Source organism: Phalaenopsis equestris, unplaced genomic scaffold, assembly GCF_001263595.1.
Source record: "Phalaenopsis equestris unplaced genomic scaffold, ASM126359v1 Scaffold000094, whole genome shotgun sequence".
Lineage (NCBI taxonomy): Eukaryota > Viridiplantae > Streptophyta > Magnoliopsida > Asparagales > Orchidaceae > Phalaenopsis > Phalaenopsis equestris.
Window position 1 is genome coordinate 1,422,338 of NW_018164536.1, and position 26,620 is coordinate 1,448,957.

Genomic DNA, 26,620 nt, shown 5'->3' on the forward strand with positions numbered 1-26,620 from the left:
GACGTCGACTTTAGCTAGGAGGGACACCCATATCACTATGGTTTTGCGCGCGAGCAACTAGCACGAATATCGATGCACGTTTTTTTAGCCGGGCGCGGGCCCGGGCTCAACCTAAGTCTGACTTGGGTTTGATTCAGGCTGGACATGGGCTAATTGACTCAGCTTATATGATTTTAAATTTCAAATTTATCATTTATTTCTCCCCATTAAACTTTTCCAATTAACCTGTCGGCCTGAAAGGAAATCATTAATTTCCCCGCCCAACACAAGCTTAACGGTTATTTTGGAATTCGAGGGATAGAAATCCCGCTCGGGCTCGCCTTCTTCCTATGGAACCTCTCCTCCTGCTCGCCGAGGATTCCTCTCTCTCGCTCGCCACCTGATTTAATTAATTGGAAGATATAGAAAACTCTAAATCACCTTAAGCATAAGTTAAAGTGTAGGTTTCCTACACTGCACAAAAGCCTCGCCTCCCTCGATCTCGCTGATCTCCATTCGCCTGGTCTTCTCCTCTGCCATTCACGAATGCCTGCTCCTCCCTCTCGGGTGCGCGACAGAAGAGTCGCTCGACCGCTCGCCTGATTCGTTCGCAGCTCCAGATCGAAGCTCCCGTTCGCTTCCGCTTGTTCTCTCCCGTCTCCCGCACATCCCGCCCCTGCGCTCCCCCACCTCCCGCACCGAAGCCTCTCCCGCTCGCGATCGAAGCACCTCTCTCGTTCGCTCCCAGACTCTCTCCCCGCTCCGACAAATACGGCTCCCCCGCTCGCCTCCGCCATCTCTTCCTCTGCACTGAAGATCCTCGCTCGCCTCTCTCCCTCACGGTAAATCCTGCACAGCTGCTTCGATTCTCCTTCACCCTCCGCACCTATTCCTCTCTGTATCGAGGCCATAGCCGCTCGCCTCCCTCATCTCTCATGTCGTACAGCTCCTAACCGAACTCACAGAGGAAGGAAATCTCGTCCGTTAGCTGCAGCGGGGAAGGCAACAACAATATCGCAGTACAAATTACATACATACATCAATCTTACTGCTACATCTACTCCTTTTGTTCCGTTCCTATCAAAAACCATTTATTGAGGTAAATCTGTTTGTTAGAAATAATATATTAAATTTTATTGAGGTTTTGGGAATAGGATTTCGAGCAGGATAACTTGTTCGAGCCTCCAGTTATTTGCTCCTTTTGACTACGATTTTTTTTATTTGAGGATTTTGAGTTGAAATTTGATGAGCTTAATCATAATAGTGATTTCAAAATAAGATTTATGTTATTCCCTTCCAATCCTATTTGACGTCATAAGACTGGTTTCAAGGCGTGATATATTTGAATTATACACCACAGAAAATCTTGTGCTTCTAAGGAGCGTACTTCTGAATGACATTAAAATTTTGTCTGTTATACGTTCATTGTTACTTGATTTTAACTGTTGATTATCATTTCTAGAGCACTTTAGAAGAATTCACAGTCTTCTGTAATTGCGTTATTCTAAAATCTATCTTTTTAGTCGCTGCTAATGGTATAAACATTACAAGGATTGCTTACTAACACTTCACAATTTAATGCAACATTCTTGCTTTTCTAGGTCGGGCGCCCCAACACTTTAACAGTGATGTCCCAGTGTTGTTATATTTTATGCTACAGTAAACACTGCAATATAATACTGTAGCACTTTTGACATTTTTTCTAGCTTGCTGTCCTGTAAATTTCTTGCATAACACTAAGCAAAAACACCATAAAAAACATATAGTAACATATTATTTATGCACAAATAAGCAACTATTTTTACATACTTTTTACACTTAACATGATCACACACAGCAACGAAGAGGATAAATTTTAGCCTAATTCCTCAAGCATAAGAGATACACCCTCAAGCATACTTGAAGAGATAAATTGAAAAGTTCAAAAGAACTGCATATAAGAATCATATAAGATATGAATGACAAGTGACAACCATCATAAGCCCCCCATCAATCAAGATATGTGGGAACTGTTTGGGTTCATAGAAAGCTATACAAGTGATGTTTAGAGGTTATTTTGAGACTGGTTCAGACTGGTTTCGCTGCATTTTTCGGAGCTTTAAATGTATTTTTTTAAAGGGAGACTTTGTCACTGTTTTGGGCTAGTTTTTCTAGCTAATTTTGTAACATTTAAAATTAGTGTTTTGGGCAACTTTTAAAATTAATGTTTTGGGCTTATATGAGAGCTATTTGGGAATTTTGAAATTGTTGTTTGGAGCATTTTAAATGTGGTGTTTGAGGCTTTTAAAAGTGTTGATTTGGAAACTTTAAAAGTTGCTATTTTGGGCCGCTCAAAACATTGTCTTGGAGTAGATTTAAACACTCCTCTTGAGGGCCGATTTAATTACAATATTGAAAGAATTTAAACGTTCTTTTAGGCTGATTCACTTGCTTTTTCCCCCGCTTTGACTTTACTACTTTTAGAAGTGGTTCGGCCTCCTTTTGTTTTATTTATTTTTAAATGGTTAAATCATAAAGATGGGAATTGATGATTTAATTAATTGAAAGATATAGAAAACTCTAAATCACCTTAAGCATAAGTTAAAGTGTAGGTTTCCTACACTTTAGGAGCATACCCTAGGTGAGAGCCCATCCATCTAATCCTCAATGTAGACCTCCTAGACTTTAGGTGCACACCCTAGGTGAGAGCCCATCCACCTAATCCTCAGTGTAGGCTTTCTAGAGCTTAAGTGCACACCTTAGGTGAGAACCCATCCACTTAATCTTCAGTGTAGGCTTTCTAGAGCTTAAGTGCACATCCTAGGTGAGAGTTCATCCATCTAATCCTCAGTGTAGGTTTCCTAGTCTTTAGGAGCACATATTTGGTGAGAGTCCATCTACCTAATCTTTGCAATGTAACCTCCTAAGGCTTTAGGAGCATACCTTATGTAAGAGTCTATTCACCTAATCCTCGAATGCACAGTAAAACTAGACACTTGACCCACTTAGACTCTTGACCATAATTCACAAATTGACTAAGACACTAGCATGATGCACCGAGACGTGACCCATGCTTTCTTAATTCAACATAACAAACTGAACAGTGAAATTCCCTTAATGACTTAACCTACAATGAAACCCATTGCATCGGGATTTGAGTTTGGATAATACACTCAAACCCTCCTGACAATTGGGGAAATTTCTTAACGCTACATATGGATCATTGGACTAGGATGAGTCTAGGGTCTAAGTGGCGAGGGCGATGACGACATTGCTTATGTGTGCTTAAACGAGGGATACGAGGTTAGATTATTAGAATAGTATCTCCTACCTCAATGATCTTCAATAAGGGAGAGAAGGATCCATGATACTATTTGCCGATTCTTGGTGATATCGTTACCCCGACACTCTTAGGTTGTCAGTAGTTCTAGCACGATTAAAATGACTAGCCTGTGGACTGTACGACTTTACAAAATATTTGCAAAAATAAAACAAAATACCTTTTTCATGTTAAAAAGAACTCTGCATAAAAAAAAGACTTAAACAACAACTTTTGTATGAAAATTCAAAGAATTTTTCTATGAAAATTTATAAAAGTCCATTGTTAGTCATTTGGATTGAGGTTAAGAACTACCTCCTGTAGATTGTCGAGTTTGCAACCCTTACTCAAGGTCGGGAAGCACACAACCCAGCTCTGAGCCCCCACTTTTACCAATGTCTTATACTCAGTCCTGGTCTTTCATGTGTGGCTAAGTGTTTCTTTTGCTTGTGATTTCTACGACTCGTTTTTCTGACTTTTGTGCTGAGTTTTCTCGTATTGTTTAGTTTTTCTTGCAAGTTTATTTAAATTTTCTGCAAATCATGCTACGCTCGCAACATTAATAATACAACAGTAGCAGATGCCCAGGTACACTTTTACAGTTTATCTATAGTATTTTACTTTATTGCATTTTATATATCAAGTATATTTTATTTACCTGCGATTTGTTTATTCTCTATGCAAAACCAAAACTGAAACAAAACGAAACCAAACATTGACACCAAAACTGTGAAGCACAAATCACCAATCTCAAACACTTAAATTTACAGCATTTTACTTTATTGCATTTTATATATCAAGTATATTTTATTTACCTGCGATTTGTTTATTCTCTATGCAAAACCAAAACTGAAACAAAACGAAACCAAACATTGACACCAAAACTGTGAAGCACAAATCACCAATCTCAAACACTTAAACCCTGGAGAACCCGCCTTAGGTTCCGAGGTTGTCGTGTGACACGACGTAAACCCTCTTATTTCTGTGGGCTATTTGCATAATCGGGTATTATGCAAATGTAAGTCCCAAATAATAAAATTGGCAGGACTAAACATTCAAATAACTTCTTCTCTAAAATGCAGTCACACAGTAGGATAGTTTGGGATGTCACTGAGGTTTCTCCTCAGGATCTATGACATCCTCTACCTGTTCCTTCCTTTGAACTCCTGAAAGAACAGTTCCTACTTGAGCCACTTCCACTTGTTTTTTTTCCACGTCCTACCGTGAAAACCTAAACCTTGAAATCTTGAAGACTAGATCCATTGATCATTATCGAGAGTTTTCTCAAGTGACTCCAGTCATTTGAGATGTAATTAACTATATGGGCTTGTCTTTATAGGGAACTTGGAACCCAGGTAAAATAAACCCTATTTAATCTTTGTATTAAACAGGGGAACTTGTCGGTCATACATAAAAGATTCGCAGACCAAACGAATGTCACAAATCTCTTAGTTAGCAGGATTGGATCTATCGCTGAGGTAGTCTACACTTATCTTTCGGGAGGGTGTAGTATTCACGGTATCAGACATGATTATGCAAATTATTGGACGAATGAGATCCATTTGATTTTTTTTTTTTTTGAAAATTAAAACATACTACTTTCAAAACCCAAACTATATATCTATTATATTAAATTAAATTTCAAAAATTATTTTCATATATCATATTTTTCAAATAAATCTAATCAAAAAGTTGACCGACAAACCTTTAACTCAATCTCGGGTCGCATCCTCCGAGACGTTTTTTTCACGGTAGTGACACTCGAATCAATAGAGAGATTGTGGACTACGATTTCTGGGGCTAAATTGGGCATCTCAAAATAACTCCAAGGAAGGCAGTCTTGAAACTGCTTGAGAATCTCCGTGATTCTGGCGGCCGTGGAGGCGGACAGGAGCTTACTAATATAAGTGGGACGAGGGTCGTCAGTCGTGCCAAAGTTTACTTCGACCAACTCGTCCACGGTCGAAGAGACGCCATCCTCCAGCTCAGGAGGGGCCTCCTTGATTTCAACCTCATCATTAGAGGTTGCACATTTGCTATCGTAAGATGAGGAGATCATCTTGCATGAGGATTTGGGGCTCTTAGCGTCTCCTCGCCTCTTTGACATATCCCAATCCAGATCTATCTCTTGGGAGTCTATCCTGCCACATAGCCATAAATAATTTGGCTTGACGAACAATCTATCTTTTATGCGGTAACCCATCATCTAACAAATTATAAACGAGAGGCGAACAATAATACGAAAGAGGTATATCCTCTACTTTTTCATTATCATCACATAGAGGCGTTACATTAGAGTTGGTTACATGAGAATCAACTTTGTGAAACAAAATGCTCTTCTCCTTAGCCCCGGGTCTAGGAGGTACATAAAAAGTCTTGAGATCTTCAACTGTGGCAACACGTCTGGTTGTCAGATCTCTGAAGTAGCCTTGCGACACTGGGTTGATAGTCAACACTTCGTCAGATAATGTTAACTTGGTCAGGCGAGGGACCATTGTCACTGATGGCGACCAAAGAATCTCTTCATCGGAGTTGTCTAGAGTGGCAACTTGCGAATATCTAGGCTCGTCCATCTGGAAGGCTTCTTCTGCTTCATAATCCGTGTCAGAATCAACATATATTGTGACTCTAGAGGTCGGCAGAGTGGGGAGCCTTCTAGTGGGAGGCTTTTAGGGAAGAAAACTATTCTAAACTCTTCTTTAAGATCTGTTTTCTCGTGCGCTTGGAGTGTGGGGTGTTCGTGGAGTGCTGTTTACTTTGCCAAAAATCCTCTTTAAGCTATACTTTCGGGTGCCTGTGGTGTGGAGCATTCGTGGTTGTCGTTTCTTGAACGTGGTTGTCGAGCATTCGTGGTTGTCGTTTCTTGAAGTTTTTAGGGGAAATATTTCTCTTCGAGTGGTTTTTCTGGATTTATCTTTCAATTTTATTTTAAATTTGCTGAAAAGAGGTATCATTCTCCTTCTCTCTATTCTATTTTATCTAGAACGGCATGTTGAGACATCTCTATCCTCTTGCAAAGGTTAATGGAGGAATGACTTAGTTTATTTTGAAGTTTAGGTTTTGATACATGCTGGAAATTATTTTTATGCGTTGGAAAATTATGTTTAGGGCTCATTTCTTGCTTCTCTTGCTGCCCCTTATTAGAATGCATGCTGGAAATTATTTTTATGAGTTGGAAAATCATGTTTGGGCTTCATTTCTTGCTCATCTTGCTGCCCCTTGTTAGAATACATGCTGAAAATTATTTTTATGAGTTGGAAATCTATGTTTATGGCTCATTTCTTGCTTCTCTTGTTACCTCTTTTAGAGTACATGCTGGAAATTACTTTTATGAGTTGGAAAATTTGTTGGCCTTAGGGATGTATGTACATTTATATGTTTCCTGTTACTTGTTACTATTTGGAATATATTCTGAATGCAATATTTTGAAATATGAGATTTCAATAGAGTTGATTTTGATAGCTCTGTTTTGGCCCATTTGTTGGGTTCGGGTTTTGCTCTTTTGGGATTGGATTTTTGCTGGAAACTGCTCCCTATTTTGGCCCATCTGGTGATCTCGGTTTGGCTCTTTGAGATTGGATTTTTGCTGAAAAATATTTTCTGATTTTCTATTCTTGTTGGGTTCGGTTTTTGAGCTTTTGGAATGGTAAATATTGGAAATTGTTGTAACCCATCTACTGAGATTCGGTTTTGCCCCTGTCCTTGGCTCGGTTTTGCCCTTTCCGTTGAGTTTGGTTTGCCCCTGTGATGGGCTCTGTTTGCTTCTGCTCTGGGCTCGGTTTTGGTTCTTCTGAAATGCATAATGCTGGAAATGTTTTCTTTGTTTGTTCTCCCATTTGGTTGAGCTCGTTTTGTTCCTATGTTGGGCTCGGTTTACCTCTAGACTGGGACTGGGTTTTGCCCTTTGCTGGGCTCAGTTTACGCTTCTTTCTGGTGTTTTATGTTGGCTGGAATCCTTTATATGCTTGGACCATTTTTTGAGCTCGATTTACCCCATGTTGGGCTCGGTTTGGACTCCTTTGTGTTTTATGTTGACTGGAATCCTTTATGTGTTTGGACCATTTTCTGAGCTCGATTTACCCCATGTTGGGCTCGGTTTGGGCTCCTTTCTGGTGTTTTTTGTTGGCTGGAATCCTTTATGTGTTTGGACCATGTTGTGAGCTCGATTTACCCCTATGCTAGGCTCGGTTTGGGCTCCTTTCTGGCGTTTTATGTTGGCTGGAATCCTTTGTGTTTGGACCATTTTCTGAGCTAGATTTATCCCTATGATGGGCTCGGTTTGGGCTCCTTTTGTTGGGAAAAAAACGACGGCAGTAAAACGAAAAATAGATCTAGAAAAATTACACCAGAAAAAGTCGACCCAAGATTTACGTGGTTCGGCAAATTGCCTGCGTCAACGGAGCTGCAGAGGATTTTATTAGCTTTGAGGATTATACCGTCGACCACGTCGACTTACAAGAAATAATTCTCTCTCTCTCTCTCCTCACCTTCTCTCTCTCTAAACCGAGAGGCACACTAAGAAGAAGAAAGACAACTTTAAAGAAAAGCTTCATTGTGATTCCTTTATTCCAGTCTCACGACAGAGTATAATCCAAGTAGAGAAGACTGTTTGGAGAGTAATACAATTTCTCTATAATCGTGAGCCCCTTTTAAAGCTTCCCAGTATCCAGCTTATTTTGGTAATCCTTAATTTTGTGATTCCATAGAGAAAACATGGAATCATGCTTTAATGACCCATATAAAGCCCATTAAGGCAAGCTATCAAATTCATTGCATTTTTGTCTATATCAACAGGAGGGGCGGGAGATTAATTTGTTAAAACTTAATTAATTAATTAAGTTTTCTTTAATTCTTCCTGTCAATAAAAGACAACTGCTTTAGATAAAACAGGGAAGCATCAAGCTATAGCAGGGAATAAAATACATAAGGAAATAAACTTAAATAATTTTCATAAGTGTCGACGTCGCCAATTCAAGTGGACTGAGTTTCCACCTTCCTTAACAATTCTCCCACTTGGAGACTGGGACACTGACTACATCATCTGCTGGCTGCATCGACCTTATCCTTAAACGTGATATCCTCCATCTCTGCAACTCAAACCTCTGTCTTCAAGCTAGAAGACCAACTGAAGTCGAGTACAACTTCAGTTTCTCAAGAGTAACACCTTTAGTTGACATATCACCGTCAACGCAGCCTTGTACCTCCAAGCTTTTTCTTGGGTTACTCATGATTCTACTTATAACTCCCACTGCATGAGCAATATCCAACCTCAGCTGAAGGCCTTTTTCAACAAGTCCACTCTTTTACCTTTTACTGTTATCAAGCACAGTCTTCACCCGGTATACCCACTTGTTATGCAATGCCTTCTTCCCTGGTGGAAGTTCTGTTAGGGTTCTGTCAGCTCCCACTTGCTCGAAATTTCATCTTGCAAGATTTCTTAATAGCTTTGTGGTTCTCTACTATCTGTCCGTACTGGATCCAGTTTTCCTGCCTTTGGCGCTCTACCACTTTTTAAGAAACTGACTTTCTTCTGCTTCTCCATAATGCTCCTCTGGCTCATGTGTCCACGCCTGAGTAAACCGGTAGTCATATATAGTGCGTCAGTTTTCTTACCTCGAGTCAGTACTAATGCTCCTTTAGTCACCTTCCAGGTACTATCTGAGAACACTACTGAATGACCACCATGATTGAGCTGCCCAATAGAAATGAGGTTTTTTTTCAAGTCAGGAACGTGCTTGACTTTTTGCAAATTCCATTTACTCTTGTTAGGGAGTGCAATATCAAAGTGCAATATCAACACCACTTTCAAAGTTATTCCATCAGCCAAATATATCTTCCTAAAGTCATCTGCAACATAGTTTCACATCAACTCCAGTTTGGGAAGATGCGTTCCGCATAGTTCCGCATTAACTTCCGGTGGGAAGATGTATGGAAAGAAGCACCTGAATCTAGAATCCAGTCATCAACAGATTTGTGAACTGCCAATAATAGCGCATCTTGTATCTCTCCAGTTACAATATTAGCGTCATCATTCTCCTTCTTGAGATTCCTGCAGTTCTTATTTATGTGGCCAGCCTTTTCATAATTCCAGCAGGTTACCTGCTGGCCAGACTTTGATTTTGATCTTTCTCTGTTTGAGTTCCTGTCCCATGATCTCCTTCTAGAATCTCCCTCTGGAATCAACATTCAGCGCCGAACTTGAACATGAGGTCTCGCCAGAATCCTTCTTATGCACCTCCTCAGCCAAAATTAAATCACGAATATCATCATATTTCAGCTTAGATTTACCGGCAAAATTGTTAACTGTCATCCTCATGGCTTCTCAGCTATTTGACAATAAAGCCAACAATATCAGTGCATGCATTGCATCATCAAATTCAATTTCTACACACGACAATTGATTTGTGATAGTATTAAAATTATTCAGATGTTGTGCAATAGACTTTCAGGTTGAATAACCTTTTTCATCAGGTGCACCTTGTTATTTGCTAATGGCTTTTCATACATGTCTGATAAAGCTGCCATGAGATCTGCAATAGTCATTTCCTTGATGACGTTATGGGCAACGGATCTTGACAGGGTTAATCGAACAACCCCCAGAACCTGTCGATCCAACAGATTTCATTCCGCTTCGTCCATCTTTTCCGGCTTCTTTCCCAGCTTCTTTCCCAGCAACGGCAGGTGAAGTTTCTTCCCATAGAGGTAGTCATCTATCCGCATCCTCTAGTAACTAAAATCTGTGCCTTTGAACTTCTCAATCCCCGATGTCATCACTTTGTCTCCACCCATCGTTTTCTTTCAGCCTCGAACCAAGGCTCTGATACCAGTTGTTGAGAAAAGAAAACGACTTCAGTAAAACAAAAAACAGATCTAGAAAAATTACACCAGAAAAAGATGACACAAGATTTACGTGGTTCGACAAATTGCCTACGTCCACGGAGCTGCAGAGGATTTTATTAGCTTTGAGGATTACACCGTCGACCACGTCGCTTACAAGAAAGAATTCTCTCTCTCTAAACCGAGAGGCACACTAAGAAGAAGAAAGACAACTTTAAAGAAAAGCTTCATTGTGATTCCTTTATTCCAGTCTCACGACAGAGTATAATCCAAGGAGAGAAGGCTGTTTGGAGAGTAATACAACTTTCCTGTAATCGTGAGCCCTTTTTAAAGCTTCCCAGTATCCAGCTAATTTTGGTAACCCTTAATTTCGTGATTCCATAGAGAAAACATGGAATCATGTTTTAATGACCCATATAAAGCCCATTAAAGCAAGCTATCAAATTCATTGTCTTTTTCTCTATAGCAACAGGAGGGACGGGAGATTTATTTGGTAAAGCTTAATTAATTAATTAAGCTTTTCTTAATTCTTCCTATCAATAGAAGGCAACTGCTTTAAATAAAAACAAGGAAGCATCAAGCTATAGCAGAGAATAAAATACATAAGGAAATAAACTTAAATGATTTTCATAAGTGTCGAGGTCGCCAATTCAAGGAAGTGTGCCGAGTCTCCACCTTTCTTAACACCTTTTTGGTGGTTTATGTTGGCCGAAGTTCTCTTATTATTTGGATTATTCTGTGGGCTTGGTTTGACACTTTTGTGGAGGATGGTTTGGTTGGGGCCTCCTCTTTAATGCCCCCCTCCTCTTAAGATTTTTATGGGTGATCAGGTTTGTCATTCAAAAATTCATGAATTTTAATATCTATCTTTATGTGAGAGTGTTTGATATGAGTGTTCTCATGTTTTATATGATGAAAGTGGGTTCGATCTCAATGATGTATAATAGCTTGTCTATTCACTCTCTTATGTATGTCAAATACAATGCAATGGTAGTGCTTATGGTGGTTCCTTTATGCTGCCATTGGGATCTTCTTCTTTGCCCCTACCCATGGGTTTGTGTTGTGTTGGGTTCCTCCTTGCCATCTGTGGTCGTGAGCTTTTTATTGGAGGTTTGACTATGCTCTTTCTTGGCCTTACCCGTGAGGCCTGTTCCCTTTCCTGGTCTAACCCGTGATCCCCTACCCTCTTTTCTGCTTTACTCGAGAGCCTTACCTGTTGATATCTTCGTGGAATAAGATGGATTGATAGCCATCTCTCTTTGTGGCCTTTGGTTATGAATATTTATAATGTTCTATATGGATAATTTCATGTTTATGCGAAATGAAAAGCTTTTAATGAAGGTTGAATTTAAACTATACTTTCTTTTAAAATTGGTAAGAACAGATACAATATTTATAAAAAAATATTTTCATTACAAAATTAAATACAATTTTACTTTTGTATTCCTGAAATGCATATGCATGCTAAAATTTAAATTTTAAATATGTTACAATTGGGTTGTCAACTTGTTGATTACTGATTCTGGGCTTAGTACCCTCCTAAGTTAGGTTCAGTAGGATATCCTTCTAGTGGAGTGACAGACTTTATACATCCGGGTGACCGAGTAGCCTTCGACGACCCTCGAGTATAAATATATATATTTGAGCCTAGCCCCGTCCCGAGTGTTTACGGTCCTCTTTTTTTGAATTTTTTCATATCTTTTTCTTGGAATCTTTGGACAAAGCACTCGTGGTCTCTTTTCTTCGGGATTTTCTCGAGGTTTTGATAGTTTTATTTAAATTATTACTCGTTAATTTTCCCGAATCTTTCGTCGTGGTTTTATTTGTTGATTTTCTTGAAGTTTTCAAGCAACGTTTCTTTTATTTATACAGTGAATAATAACTAGTTTAAAGGAGCAACATACTTCCCAAATTTATAGGTGTGATTTACATTGCAGCATTTTTATTTCTTAGCATGTTGTATTACTCTCCCAGCATGTTATACTATTTTTCCTAGCATATTATACTATTCTTTGAGCATGTTATATTGTTCTTTCTTTTTGCTGTACATTATACTGTTCTTTTCTTTTATACTGCATGTTTTGTTACTTTGATGCACACTATATCTTAGTTTAGGAAAACCTAATGGTTATATAGGAATTAACTTAAAATCTGGAAGGTGCTACTACGAAGAGCTTTGGAGCGAATACTGTGGGCAGCACGACGAGGAACAACTTCAAGGTGGATCCGAAACATCAAAACACTTTCACGTCACCGATCACTTCCCTTAGTTTAAATAACAACCCATAGGAGCTCGAGGTGGTTTGTCTAGCGCAGTGTAAATCCTCACATATCACCTTTTAGGTTATTGTACAACCATATTGTGCAATTATAAGTCATAACACTTTATGATTCTGAGGTTACCGTACGGTACGGTGTAAATCTTCCTATCTTTTTATGTTATTTGCACGATCAGATATCGTGTGAATATAAGTCCTAAATTCTAAATAAAGTGCATAATTAAAATATTAAACAACATCATTTTAAAGATATAAAGCCATACAGTAGGATAGTTGGGAAGTCACCGGGGTTTTCTCTGGACCTATGATATCCTCTACTCTTCATTCCTTTGGTTTCTTGTAAATAATTGTTCTTGTTTGAGCCACTACCATTTGATTTTCCCATGTCCAATCTTGGAAACCTAGACTTTGAAAACTTGAAGGCAAAACTACTGATCTTAATCGAGAGTTTTCTTAGGTGACTCCGGTCATTTAAGATGTAATTAACTATAGGGGTTTGCCTCTATAGGGAACTTGAAACCTAGGTAAAATAAACTCTATCTAATCCACATATTAGGTAGGAGAACTTGTTGGTCTCATATAAAATATTTCACAGACCAAACAGATGTCACAAATTCTTTAGTTTAGGTGATTGGGCCGACTACAAATGATATGTTTATTCTTCGGAATAAGTGTATTATTTGTGGTATCGTGCTTAGTCACCCAAACTATTCAAAATATGAGACTCGTTTGGTCTCATATATTTTTAAATCAAAATGTCACTTTTAAAAATCATATTCATATCAAGATTATTTTCCTTTTTTTCTATATTTTTTGAAACCAAAATTAAAACGGCCGACATATGCAAACACACCGAAAAAGCAAGAAGGTGACACATTGCTAGCACAAAACAATGCATCGCACAACAATAGCGAGAGGTGTCGAAAAATATTACTTAACACTCTAAATCCTAGTCTAATACACCATCTAACGAAAACTGCGTCAACCTAATATCTAAGTGCGGGGTGAGTATGGGTGTAGTATGACTTTGATGGGGTCGCCTTACTGATCCATCCTAAGGATCCAATGGATCTAAAAGGCGTTACGAAAGAGATGACACAAGTTAGATCCGTTGGATTCTTAGCACAGTCATACTCATGTAAGTCCTGATGACTTGACTCGCATTGTTCATCCGATCGACCCGACAAACAATGCTCGTTAAGGCATCGCGACCAACACGAAAGTCATTCTCCTAACGGATCTGGCTCACTATCCATGTGGACATGCAAATGCAAAAGAATAATCAAAAGATATAAGGGGATGAGTGTACCATGAGGTAGAGACTCAAACAGAGGTGGGCGTACCGTAGTGGTAGCGGCCCCAAGGGGTATGCCGAAGCGGGAGTGACCCAATAAGATGGACATGTCATGGTGGCAGCGACCCGAAAATGTGTGTTGATAAGGTAGTGACTTGTAAAAGGTAGGCGTGCGTGGCGGCAGGGGCCCAAAGAGAATCTGCAATTCAAACATATGAACATAATCATGCAAACATACGGATGCGCGACGAGATGCAATAATGCAATCACATATGCAATATTCAAAAGTACAAATACACATGCAAGACAGTATGATGATGCAAGTAGTTGGTCAATCGGATCAAGGCATTCAATCGAGCTAAAGTGTCATGCCAACCGGCTTGGGAGAGCCGACTGAAGTGAAGTGAAATGGTCGTCGGGCCGGTGCGGCTGGTCGGAGCGAAGTAAAGTGTTCGTCGAGTCAGGGCGGTCAGACGGTGCGAAGTGAAATGTTCATCAGGTCGGGGCGGCCGGACGAAGCGTAGTGAAACGCTCGCCAGGGCCGGGACGACCTGTCGATGGGAAGTGGAAAGCTCGTCAGGCCAGGGAGGCCGGTCAGAGCAAAGTGAAAAGCTCGCTAGGCCGGGTCGGCTGGTCGAAGTGAAGTGAAATGCTCGTCGGGCCAGGGCGGCCGGTCGGAGTGAAGTCAAATGCTCGTCGGGCCGGACGGAGCGAAGTGAAAAGCTCGCCTGGTGGAGACAACCGATCGCTGAAGCTCGCCGGGACGTGGCAGCCGGACAGAGCGAAGTGAAATGCTCGTCAGGGCCAAGACGGTCGGTCGAAGCGAAGTGAAACGCTCGTCGGTCTGGGACGGCTGGTTGAGGTGAAGTGAAAAGCTCGCCGGGCCGGGGCTGCCGGTCGAAGCGAAGTGAAAAGTTCATCGGTCCGGGGCAGTCGATCGGAGCGAAGTGAAACGCTATATAAAATGCAAAATGCAATATGCAAACATCCACATGTAATAGGGAGTCATCCCGACTCTAACGATCTCACCAGGAAAGCTAGGGTCAACATATATAAAAATGGCGTTTGCCTCCTTTGCTTTGGCGAGGCAGGTGGGGAACTTCTCCCCGGATCTCCAAAAGGGAGAAGTTTTCGGCCTTGCCGTAAAATGCACTAGCGACGACGCTTTTTCATATTTCACGACACCTCTGAGCTTTACAAAATTAGCTAATGACTCGCATTTTATCATTTCACGAAGACCTATTATTCGATCTTTCTAACAAGACTGGAGCAAATAAAGCGAAGGGGAGCTAAAGGAGCTCCAACCCTTAGGATTTTTTTGTGCTAAGGCTAGTAGTCAAATGGGATTCGCTTGGCTATCATAGAGGATTTGGTTGCGTAAGGAGAATCCTAACCTAAAGGCCACCTTTAGGAAAACAAGTGATCCATCACACAGATGTGTCGTCGCGCCTGCACTTGCCGACGCACGCACCCCGTGCAGGCGATCGAACTCGCACGCCTAATGCCACTACAACCTAGGGCTAGCTAGGAAGTAAAAATACAAAGGGGAAGGAGAGTTATACCGTCACACGGTTTGCACGAAGCCCAATGAAGTCCGGGGAACTCTTTTGCACGCGGTTCAAGACCCTTGCACCCCTCCGAACAATGATGAGGTTCGCTGTCCAACAACGTTGAAATGCTTCGGCGAGGCATTTGGTTGCTGGAAAAGCGAGGCGATGAGAGGGCGGTGGTGTACCGCCTGTAGCACGCAACCGGAACGAGATAAGCAAGAAGAAATGAACAGAATATGGAGTTGTGTGCTGAAACTGGGTTGGTTCGTCACGAAATCGACGTCGGCGAGGAGGTAGGTCGGCTATGTGTGTCCGGTGAGGAGGAGAAACCAAAAGGTTATCGACCGGGAGGAAGAAAATCTCCCGGGAGGAAGAAAATCTCCCGGAAGTGGTGAGGGTGGGCTGCAAATGAAAGAGCTCGACAGTGGAGGGAGACTTAGGCAAAGTCAGATGCTCCTACGGCCGAGAAACAACCCGGCGAAATGACCGGTGAGAGGGGGGAGATTTCGGCGTGCGGTTGGCCGAGCAAAGGAGAAGGGAGGCAGGGAGGCAGGACCGACGGGCAACACCGGCGTGGAGGATCTTCAGAGGCTCCCGACGGCGTCGCTCGTCGGCAGGGAAGGGTCGGCGAGGGTGCCGGCGCAGAGGGAGGACCGACCGAGCGGGAGCGAATGGGAATGGCGGCGGGATTCTGTTGCTTGGGTTCGGAGAGGAGCCTTTTTTTTGGCTTATAATATTTTTTCTCGAGAGAGAGCCCCTATTATTCTCCCATAATATATATATATAATAATAATATATATATAATATATTACATTATATTATATTATAATAATTATTATTATATAATTATCTTTGGCATATTTTTCACTCGTACACGTCCTTGCGGCGAGGTGCGTGTCCTTTCTGACTAAAGCTGTTCTTCCAGACACATCCGCGCAGTTCTTTTCGCCGTTCGGGGTCACTTTTTGAACTATCGGGTCAAAAATGATAATTTTCATATTTTTCTATTCGTCCGCAAAATCGTGGCATAACGAATGTCCTACTTAGGTGTAATCGACAATTCGAATACGCTCGCGCAGCTTGTTTTGTCATCCGGGGTTGTTTGAGGCCACTCGGACCACCTTTTCAGCGATTGGGCTAAAAAACATTAATTCGCGCATTTTAGGCTCGCCCACAAAGTCGTAACGAACTAAATGTCTTTTCTAAGTAAAATCGACGTTCCGGACGTGATCGCGTAGTCTGTTTTGTCGTCAAGGCTTGTCTGAATGGGCTCACTAGAGATCGGGCAATTCGAGCCAATTTTCACGCGTGGCTCGACGAATAATATTTTTCGCCTTGATCGAATTCCTTCGACGTGCCAAACGCCGACCAACCTTCGCCTAAGCGAAAGCAAAAGTTTAACAAAATGACCCTGACAACGTGCCCCTCAACACACGCCGAAAGGTCTCAAGTGGGTGTCTAAACTACCAGATGGCTACGGACAGACCGTAAGCTATCCAGAGTCATGCAGGTGGACACCCTACATTTGTGGCATCAAAAATTGATGCCAACAATTTTATGCATGTTTTTTTTTGTTTTAAAAACAAATTAACTCGTTCTTAAAAATACTTAAAAATTATTTTGAGTATTTTGAAGAATAACTAAAAATGCTCTAATATATTAAACATATTTCATTTCAGGTAAAACCTAAACAAAATAAAATGAAAATAAAAAATAAGAATCAAAAGTGATCCCAAACAGCCCGCAAAGCTATTTCACCCTCTCATCCCCCAATTCAAAGCTTTTTTTTTCTACTCAATTACTGAAAGCTTGTAGTTGCTATCCTTCATCAGATAACGTCTATTTGAAATGGCATTTTTTATTGTGAATTCTAAAAAAGGTAAATTGGGTAAAAGAAATTAGCCTAGAAGATTTAGTGGCACCTTCTTTGTATCTTGAAAGGGCAACTTTTCTAGAAAAGTGTAATATTCAATAATTTTATTTGAGATGCATATTGTTTTTGGCGTTCAGCTTTAACATTTGTGGCATAGTATTGAATTAAATGTACTCAAAATTATCCCTTTTTTTTCTGCAGATTACCAGGGTATACAAGGCAAAAGAGCATGTAGAATTTGAGTTTGTAGTAAGCATTTCCTTTAAAGAGCTGCTTAATAAGTTTAATATGTAGTTTTTTTTTATTGATAATCTGTTTCATGCTATGAATTTGTTACCAATACGGCGCAATAAAAATTCAGGTTGGTCCAATACCCATTGAAGATGGAAATGGGAAAGAATTAGTTACTCAATTCACTACAAAAATGCTGACCAACAAGATATTTTATACAGATTCAAATGGGCGAGATTTCATAAAGAGGGTAAGATTCACGATTTCACTTGCAATTTGTAATTTACGTCAGATTTTCTATACTGGCATACATGGACAATTCCATTTTTTGGTAGACTTGTTAAAATTTCTCTTAGTCCCTAAAGACTTGTTTGAGATCAATTTTATTTTTATTTTTTGTTCTTTTTTGTTTATTTTTTTAAAATATATTTGTTTAATGTGTTTTTTAAATATTTTTATTCTTTGTTTCTAAATACTAAATAACATATATTTTTAAACATTCAAAGGAACTTTTAGATATTTTGAGTATTTTTAAAAATAATAATTAAATAGTCAAACATGTTTTATTTTAAATCAAAATATAAAAAAACAACAAATTAAAATAAAAAGTAAAAATGATCTCAAACCTCCTAATATTTGATTTTTTTATTTTTTTTTTTCATAAATTGTTTCCTTTTGCTTCTGCAGATTCGAAATTATAGGTCGGACTGGGCGCTGCAAGTACACCAACCTGTTGCTGGAAATTATTATCCTGTGAGTTCTTTTTAATACTCCAACGCCGTTAAACGTTCATTGATTTCTGTGCTATAAATAAAATGTGGAAAACTTGGTTCTGAGGTCAGAGAAGAGTAGTCACTCTTAAATCATTAAGCTCTTCAAACTTGCTTCATTTGCATAGAGCACTTTTTTTTTTAATTTTGTGGTAATCTCATAAATCTCATTGCATTGTGCTTTAGTTTTACTACCTGCTTTTTTGTTATTTTGTTTTATTTCTTGGTGGATAGTAATTTCAATTTTATTAGTTACATTGGTTTTGCGTTCTGTTTTTCTTATTTTTCATAATTGCTTTGAGATTTATTATTGATTCAACATTTAATTATTAGGGGCTTTTACTTACATACCACAAAATTCTTATGTATTTACATATCAAAGACCTAAACATTTATATTTACATGCATACAACTCAAATCCTTAACTTCACATAAAAAAATACCATTATCATGGATTTCAGAGTGAACGCAAATCATAATAGGGAAAGCGAATATTATTACTTAAAAGTAAATTGGGTTACAATCAGAGACACTTGAAATAAGAAGAACAACGACACAGACACAAACACAAACACCCATTTGGGATTCAAAGGTGGTGGAAAACTGAGAGTTGTAGGTGGTAGGGTGATCTAGGGGCAGCTAGGCGAAGGTTGACCGACGACTGGATAGCTGCGGGGAACTCGAAAGGGAGAGGGGAATGTGGAGGAAGCAAGGGGAGTGAGGGTTTAGGGCTGTTCGCAGCTGCACAGGAAGCAAGAGAGGGCTGGAAGGGGCGGCAACAAGCAGCAAGTGGACTGGAAGGTTGCAGGAAGCAACAGGTAGACTGAAAAGGTTGGCTGTAGGCAATAGAGGGGTTGGAAGGGCTACAACAAGCATAAGATAGAACGAGACACACCACATTGGGACGAGTTACAACCAAAGCACCTTCTCGCCATTGGATACAACCCTAGGATGGGAAAATGTGACTTCGGAGGCTGTCTTGACAAAAATCTCAAAGCAAATTCCTACCCCATTGTTTTAACCTCCTTGTAATTCAATTTTGTAGGCGTTGTCATTCAACTTTCTTAAGATTTAGAAAGGTCCGTGTTTTTAGTGCTTGAGTTTCTTAATGAACATTGGAAAATCATTCTTTTTTCAGTCTGATCCACACTAGATCTACCTCTTAGAAGGTCACCTTCTTCTGAGATTTGATAGCTTGTGTCTAGTACTTGTGATTTTGTTTGGCAATATCTTTCCCAACCTCGTGAAGCCTCTAAATTTCTTGTATCCTTGCCTCAACACCTGCATTAATCTCTCATGTAGGATGAACTAGTAGCAGCTCAAACGAAGTGAGAGGATTGCATCCATACACAATCTAAAAAGGTGTGCATCTAAGGGAAGATCTATGGTACAACTAGCAGATTGTGTCCAATGCTGGCAGGCTAGGAAATATTGGATGCATGGCAAGATGTATGGAACAATAACAGTTTTGGCAACCACCTTACTGGAAGCTTTATCCACCACGTTCTCCCCTCATTGTACTAAGCACTAGGACACCATCTAGTTGAATAGACTATTTCAAGCGTCATCAAGGCCCCCCAAGAGATGGCGGAGATAACTTGATTATGGTTGTTGGCAGTCGTGTTGAACATGAGGATAGGGCTTCGAGCCCATCTTATGGACATCACCTCTATGAGAGTTTCTTGAACTGTGGATGTAAGAAGTCAATGACATGGCATCATTATTGAAAGTAATAACTTCAATATTATTTCATCTCTCCAACAATCCGCCACTAGCAATGACCGGAAGGAATGACTATACAACTACAAAGATTTTGATTTCCTTACTAAATAGGTGCTCTTTTTACATACTCTTAGACAATGCAACAAGTCTGCTCATTCTTGTGTCAACTTGGCTCTACTTGAAAGTTTTTTTTTGAAGCATCTATGTAGTATTAGTAAGCTCACTTCTATTCTTATAGATGATAAGTCGCACTTTTGTATGTGATAAGTGCTTACATGCATATCTTCTGTAACTTTTATTTTTATTAATGCAAAATGTAACCCTTTCAAGAAAAGGTATGCATCTTGTAGTTTGACTTACAGACCTGTTGTAGGAAAAATTGGCTTGGGCTAGGACTAGATCCCACTGCTTATTATTTTCCCCACAAAGTGCATCAGAAGGTTCCTCGAACATCCGTTCACTATCTCCGTTTGATCACCGTCTGTGGATGAATTGCTGAGTTGAATTGAAATTTAGTGTCAAGCTTCCTCCATAGGGTCCTCTAAGTGACTTAGAAACTTCGACATCTTTGTTGGAAGTAACGGTCTTGGGTATCCCATGCTGCCTCACGACCTTTCCAAAGTATAAGTTAGCTATATGTGATACATCCAAGGTCCTGTGGCAAGGTACGAAATGAGTCATCTTTGAGAATGTATCCACCACAACCATCACAGAATCCTTATTCCGCTGTGTCCTCAGAAGATCCACCACAAAATCCATGCTTAAATCTACCTATGGGGCCTCCTATATTGTCAATGGAGTGTATAGTCCTACATTCTGACCTCTAGCTTTGGTTGCTTTTCAAGCTCTGCATTACCTGATGTGCCACTCCATCTCTCTTGCTAGTCGGGTCCAAGAAAAAGTGTTCCCACACGAGTGCCAGAGTATTGTCTTTGTTGAAGTGTTTGCCAAGTCCTTTGCTGCGACTCTTCTGAATAATGGACTCTCTCAGTGAACATTAAGGAGCACACAACTTGCTCTGGTGAAACTGATAAGCATTAGCCCTATGATACTGTGTTGTAGGCTTCTTCTGACACTGCTCGTAGTTCTCTTTGAAATCTTCATATGTTCTTTACAACTTCTTCACTACCTCGAATCCTACAACTCGAGTCTGCATAGAAGTGATCAACAAATGACGGTGGCTCAGTGCATCTTCTACTCGATTTTGTCTTCTCGCCATGTGCTTAACCTTGAACTGGAACAATGTCAAGAACTCCACCCAGGAAGCATGTCAACCTTTTTAACTTTTTCTAGCTATTCAAGAACCTCAAATCCTTATGATCCATAAATGAAATGAACTCGCTCGTCAGCAGGTAGTGACTCCAGTGATTAAGAGCTCTTACAATCGCATAGAACACTTTGTCATACGTTGAATATTTTCACCTGGACTCATTCAACTTCTCACTGAAGAAGGCTATGAGATGGCCTCCCTGCCTCAATACTTCTTCGATTTCCACATTTGAGGCGTCATATTCCACATCGAATAGCTGACTGAATTTCAATAATGCCAATATTGGTGCCCGAGTCATATTCTCCTTTAGAGTACAAAAATTGGACTAATTTGCCTCCGTCCACTGGAACATCTCCTTTTTCAAAATTTCTGTTGGGGGAGCAGTGATGGTGTTGAAGCTCCTGATGATCCGCTTGTAAAATGATGCTAGCCTCAAGAGTTTCCTCAAATTGCTAAAGGAGTGTGGGAGTGTTTAAATCACAATCACCTCTATCTTTGTAGGGTTCATTTGAATGCTTGCATTGGAGACAATATAACCGAAGAAACATGCATGAGTCAACATGACACATCTTAGTGTAGGCTTATGACTTTTTCGATCACAAAGCCTCAACCATCCTTAAGTTTTGCAAGTGAGCCTCCGGATCTGTTGTATAAAAGAATATCATTGAAGTACACCACTTTGAACTTTTCGGTGTGAGCCCAAGACACTTGATTCATCAACTTCATGAATGTGTTGAGCATATAGGGCAACCCAAAAATTATGACCACTCGTATAATCCATCCAGGGTTTTGAGAGCATCTTCGAGTTGTCTCCTGGTCTCATCCTAATATGGTGATATTTATTGCATAAGTCGATCTTGAAAATGACAATGATTCCATGAAATTGATTCAAAAGGTCATCCAAGCGAGGTTTAGGGAACTTGTATTTGATGATTATCTTATTGGTAGTTCAATATCAATTCATATTCTCCATGAATCATCCTTCTTAATCACGATTAAGGATGGGATAGCGTGCGTGCTGATAACTCTCACCAAACCTCTTGCAACGGGATCATATATCTGTTGTTGTAGATCCTCGCAGTCTGTAGCCTTAATCTATAGCAGGTCTATTTGGTAACACTGATCCAGGGATGAAATCTATGGCACACTGAATGTCTCTTATTGGTTGCAATCCCTCTAGGAGGTTGTCAGTCATCATGTCTTGAAATCCATTTAGCATTGGTTGTATAGGCTCTGGTATATCAATCTCCTTGGTTCTCTCTAACATGACTAAAGCCATTGTCATTGGAGTCTCTCGTACCTCATGCATAAAAGTGGCTCGTGGGACTACCATCTCCTCTATGATGTCTACTTCTCTTGAGTCCCTGACGGGCAAAAGAATTATGCGTCTTCCATCTTTCATGAACAAATAAGTGTTCTTGAACCCATCATATTGGGTCTTGCGTTCAAATTGTAATCCCAACAAAATATGATAAGAAGCCATAGGCACTATATCACGTCACATTTGCTCCTGTAGTTGATCTCCAATAGAAAATTCAACCAAGTTCTGTTGATCCACACGTATCTCATTTCTCCTTTCTAATCAGGCAAGGAAATAAAGTTGAGGATGCTTTTACGTGTCAAATTCTATTTCTTCACAATTAGAGTGTATACCACATTCTCATAACTCCCATCTTCAATAATCAGGCTGCAAACCTTCCCCTTTCACGGTACACCTTGTGCGAAAAATGCTATGCCTTAGCCACACATGATCCTTCTCCGGCTTAGTCTGTCGGACCCTCCATATGACTAGCATGTCTTCCTCATCTCCTTAGAGTTGAGGTTCCTCATCCTATTCCTCCGATGTTTCCTCCTCACTCACTTCCTCGATGGCACTCTGTTCAGTGAAGGAAACAACCTGACTCGTAGTGTAGTTGGTGACTGTGTCCTTTGCCGTGACACATAAAACTTCTCTTGACATACATTGTACTAGATGTGTTACTCTTGTCTGGCTTCTTTCTTCTTAGATTTGTCTTGGCATTCCCTTGTCTGGTCTTCCCAACTCTTTTAAATGTAACCTTGCTATTTAGCTACAGCTGTAGGTGGTTGTCTAAATGAGGGAGGTGTCTACTTTATTTATGCTCTCTCCACTTTCAATGCTAGATCAAGAAATTTCTCGGTGACTAATAGGACTGCAGTTGAACAACATTACGGATAGCTGGCTTCAGACCTCCCAAATATCCGACTATAGTATGTTTCTCTAACTTTTCATTTGAAGCTACTCAAGCTGTGCCGTGAACTCCTTCACTGATATATCTCTCTGTTGTAGGCGATGGAGCCTCATAAATATATCCTCAGGGCAGTGAGGAGGTAAGTATTTTCTTTGTATCTCATTCATCATCTTCTCCCATATGACAATCTTATTACTTCTTTTTTTTTTTTTTTTTTTTTTTTTTTTGCATATGTAAATTTTCTCACCACAAAGAAGCGCCCTTTTTTCAATTTGATGTCGTGAGCTTCATCCTCCTGTTTTCTAGCACCTCTTTGTACTCAAAGATTCTCTCAATCGATTGCAACCATTCAATAAAATCATCTGGATCAACCCCCTCAAACTTCGGTAGATCCACTTTCACTCTGAAATCCCTCGCACTCGTCCACCCAGTGTCAAACTTTGGTAGATCCACTTTCACTCTTTCAGAGTGAAAAGTGTCAGATGAGAGAGGGGATGGATGAGTGGGAGGGAGCAAAAGTGTAAAATTGATCAGACACACCAACTAGACCCGACCCAACTTGCAAAATCTGGTTTCGGGTTGACTAATAATATTCGAGTTGGGTTCACGCTAGGAATTCTAACCCGTCTAATTTTTTAGCTTGATTTTAGGTTGACTCGCCAACTTGATTCACCAACTGAACCCGACACGCGAACCCAATTGAGAATCTTTTTTGCACTTGAGCGTTATGTTTCAGAGAACTTGACATCATTCTTTCAACAAACTAGCCAATATTGTCTAGATTATGTTCATTTTTTTCTTGCCCCAAGACAAATATGCATTTAACAGAATAGCTGTCATGTAATTTCTAGCCAATAATGTTCATTTAAACAGTGCATTACCCCTTGTTTTTTTAACTAAATTTATTTATTTACAGATTAATCTTGGAATTTACTTGCAAGATAACCGCACTGAACTCTCTCTCTTAGTAGACGGATGTATGGGTGGCTCCAGCATTCAGGATGGCCAAGTAGAATTGATGCTTCATAGGTACATTCTGCCTTCTTTATCAATGTTAAAACAAAGACTTCCAGATTATCTACTGAGGCTTGCCTTATGTTTCAAGCCAAAATCTATTGTTTCAAGACGTAAACTTGCATATGTTTCCCTTGCATTGCACTCGAGTCAGTGGAATAATCGTTTGGGAAATTTACATACATACCACACAATTTATATGTATTTACATATGTAATACCAAAAATTTGATATTTACATCTTTAACACTTTGGGTTATAAACCTATGCATGGAAAGGTGCATTTCACTTTTATAAAATTAGTAAGAGTTGTATTTTTAATGTGATGTTAAAATTTTTAGTGTTATGCATGTAAATAAAAAAAGTTTAGGTGCTAAATATGTAAATATATAAGAACAACGTGGTATGTATGTAAATGCTCCTAATCTTTTTTTACTCTCCAACCAATTGCTCCAACTGCGGGATTTGCAGACTTTGCTTCTTTTAATCTAAAATTGTTGTGATTCTCTATCTGTGGTATATTTTTCTTCTGTTCCAGACTGCATGTTTGTTTTTGCTGAAATGTTAACATGGGTTATGTGTAATTTTGAAATAATAACTAAGTTTATCAGTCATTCCATTATTGTTTTTTTTAAAGTACAATTCATATAGTCGACCAAGGCATGCCCTTCATAAATTTAGTGCTGTTCTCTTGACTCTTATAAAATTGGTTTATTGGCTAATATTTCTGCTTAATCTCACATATGCTTGCAGGAGATTGCTTCATGATGATGGTAAAGGAGTGGCAGAGGCGCTTAATGAAACAGTTTGTGTGAATGATGAATGTGCAGGACTAACAGTAAGAAATCTTTTTTGATTGTCCGTTCACAGTTTTCTTGTAAATGCATTCTCTGTTATGTACACACATTTTTTTCGTCATGACTTGTGTGTTTTCTTAGATATTCATTGAATATTGTTTTGCAATTTTTGCTTTTATTTATTTTAGTCGTGTTGTCGAGTTCGAAATAACTTTCGTGATATTATTTTTCTAGTTGTCACTAGGAATCTAGATTCTCTAAAAAAATCGCTGCCAATAATGCTTAAAATTTGTTTTTAATTCAAGTTTTGAATTGAATTAGCTCGCTTATATGTGCTAATTTAAAAGTAAATATTTAAAAATTATTATTTATTTAAATTTCAAAGGATTTTTTATGCACCAAATTTAATATTTTATTTTTTACTTTTGGGGGTGGTGCTTAAATCCGCCTATGCTTGCTCCAGTCTCATCAAAGCAGTGGTCCATATGAAATTTCAAAGGATTTTTTATGCACCAAATTTAATATTTTATTTTTTACTTTTGGGGGTGGTGCTTAAATCCGCCTATGCTTGCTCCAGTCTCATCAAAGCAGTGGTCCATATGACATCAGGAAAGTCTTTCACATCCTAACAGTCTGCATTTTTCATTATTTTTTTTTAATTTTATTGATCTTTTGTCTATTATTTTTGGACAAGAAGGCATTTTCATCCAATATATTGGCTATTTGTCATAAATAAAATAAATAATGCTTTAGATTAGGTCAAAGTGAACTAATACTTCCAGGAATATAAATGCCATTGTATTATTTTGTCAGTGCTGTTGCCAATCTATGGTTAGCTTCATTTTATTTTTATTTTATTTTTTCTTAAATTGAACATATTTACATTTTTTATATGAAGTTAGTATGAAGCTTAATTAGTGATAGGAATTGTGAAAAAAACATTTTTACATCCCCTATCCATGTACAGATTCAAGGCAAATTCTATCTTAGAATAGATCTGCTGGGAGAGGGAGCTAAATGGCGTAGAACCACCGGTCAAGAGATCTATTCTCCTCTTCTTGTGGCTTTTTCAGAACAGGTTAATAAACAAGTACTATATACTGAAACTGTTATTTTGTTGCTGATAAAATGAATTTTAATTTTGTTTTTTTAGGATGGGGGCAACTGGGTAAATTCTCATGTACCAAAATTCTCTGCAACGGAGTCCTATTGTTTGCCAGAAAATGTTGCTTTGATTACACTTCAGGTACATGCCTTCTAAATTTTAGAACGTTTCGTGCATGCACCAATATTATTAATAAATAAAATAAAAATGAAAACTAAAGTGACGCAAAGTCTTCATAATACTAATTTCAAATGAATGTTTACATAGATACCACCTAATTCTTATGTATTTACATATCTTACAACTATACTTTGATTTTTTACATTACACCACCAAATATTTCTTATCAAAAACAAAATATCCCCATTTTAACTTTTAAAAATTTAAATGCC

General features: G+C 39.2%; 1 protein-coding gene across 1 annotated transcript in view; it reads left to right on the plus strand.

The window, feature by feature from the left end:
* The window catches only part of LOC110020168 (alpha-mannosidase At3g26720-like), a 96,116-nt gene that overhangs the window by 52,857 nt on the left and 16,639 nt on the right, over positions 1-26,620 (plus strand). The window contains exons 19-25 of the mRNA XM_020718174.1: positions 17,312-17,359; positions 17,472-17,591; positions 18,029-18,094; positions 24,230-24,342; positions 25,080-25,164; positions 26,091-26,201; positions 26,277-26,369. Coding sequence (XP_020573833.1) covers positions 17,312-17,359; positions 17,472-17,591; positions 18,029-18,094; positions 24,230-24,342; positions 25,080-25,164; positions 26,091-26,201; positions 26,277-26,369 — 636 coding nt within the window. The remainder of the gene's footprint in view (positions 1-17,311; positions 17,360-17,471; positions 17,592-18,028; positions 18,095-24,229; positions 24,343-25,079; positions 25,165-26,090; positions 26,202-26,276; positions 26,370-26,620) is intronic.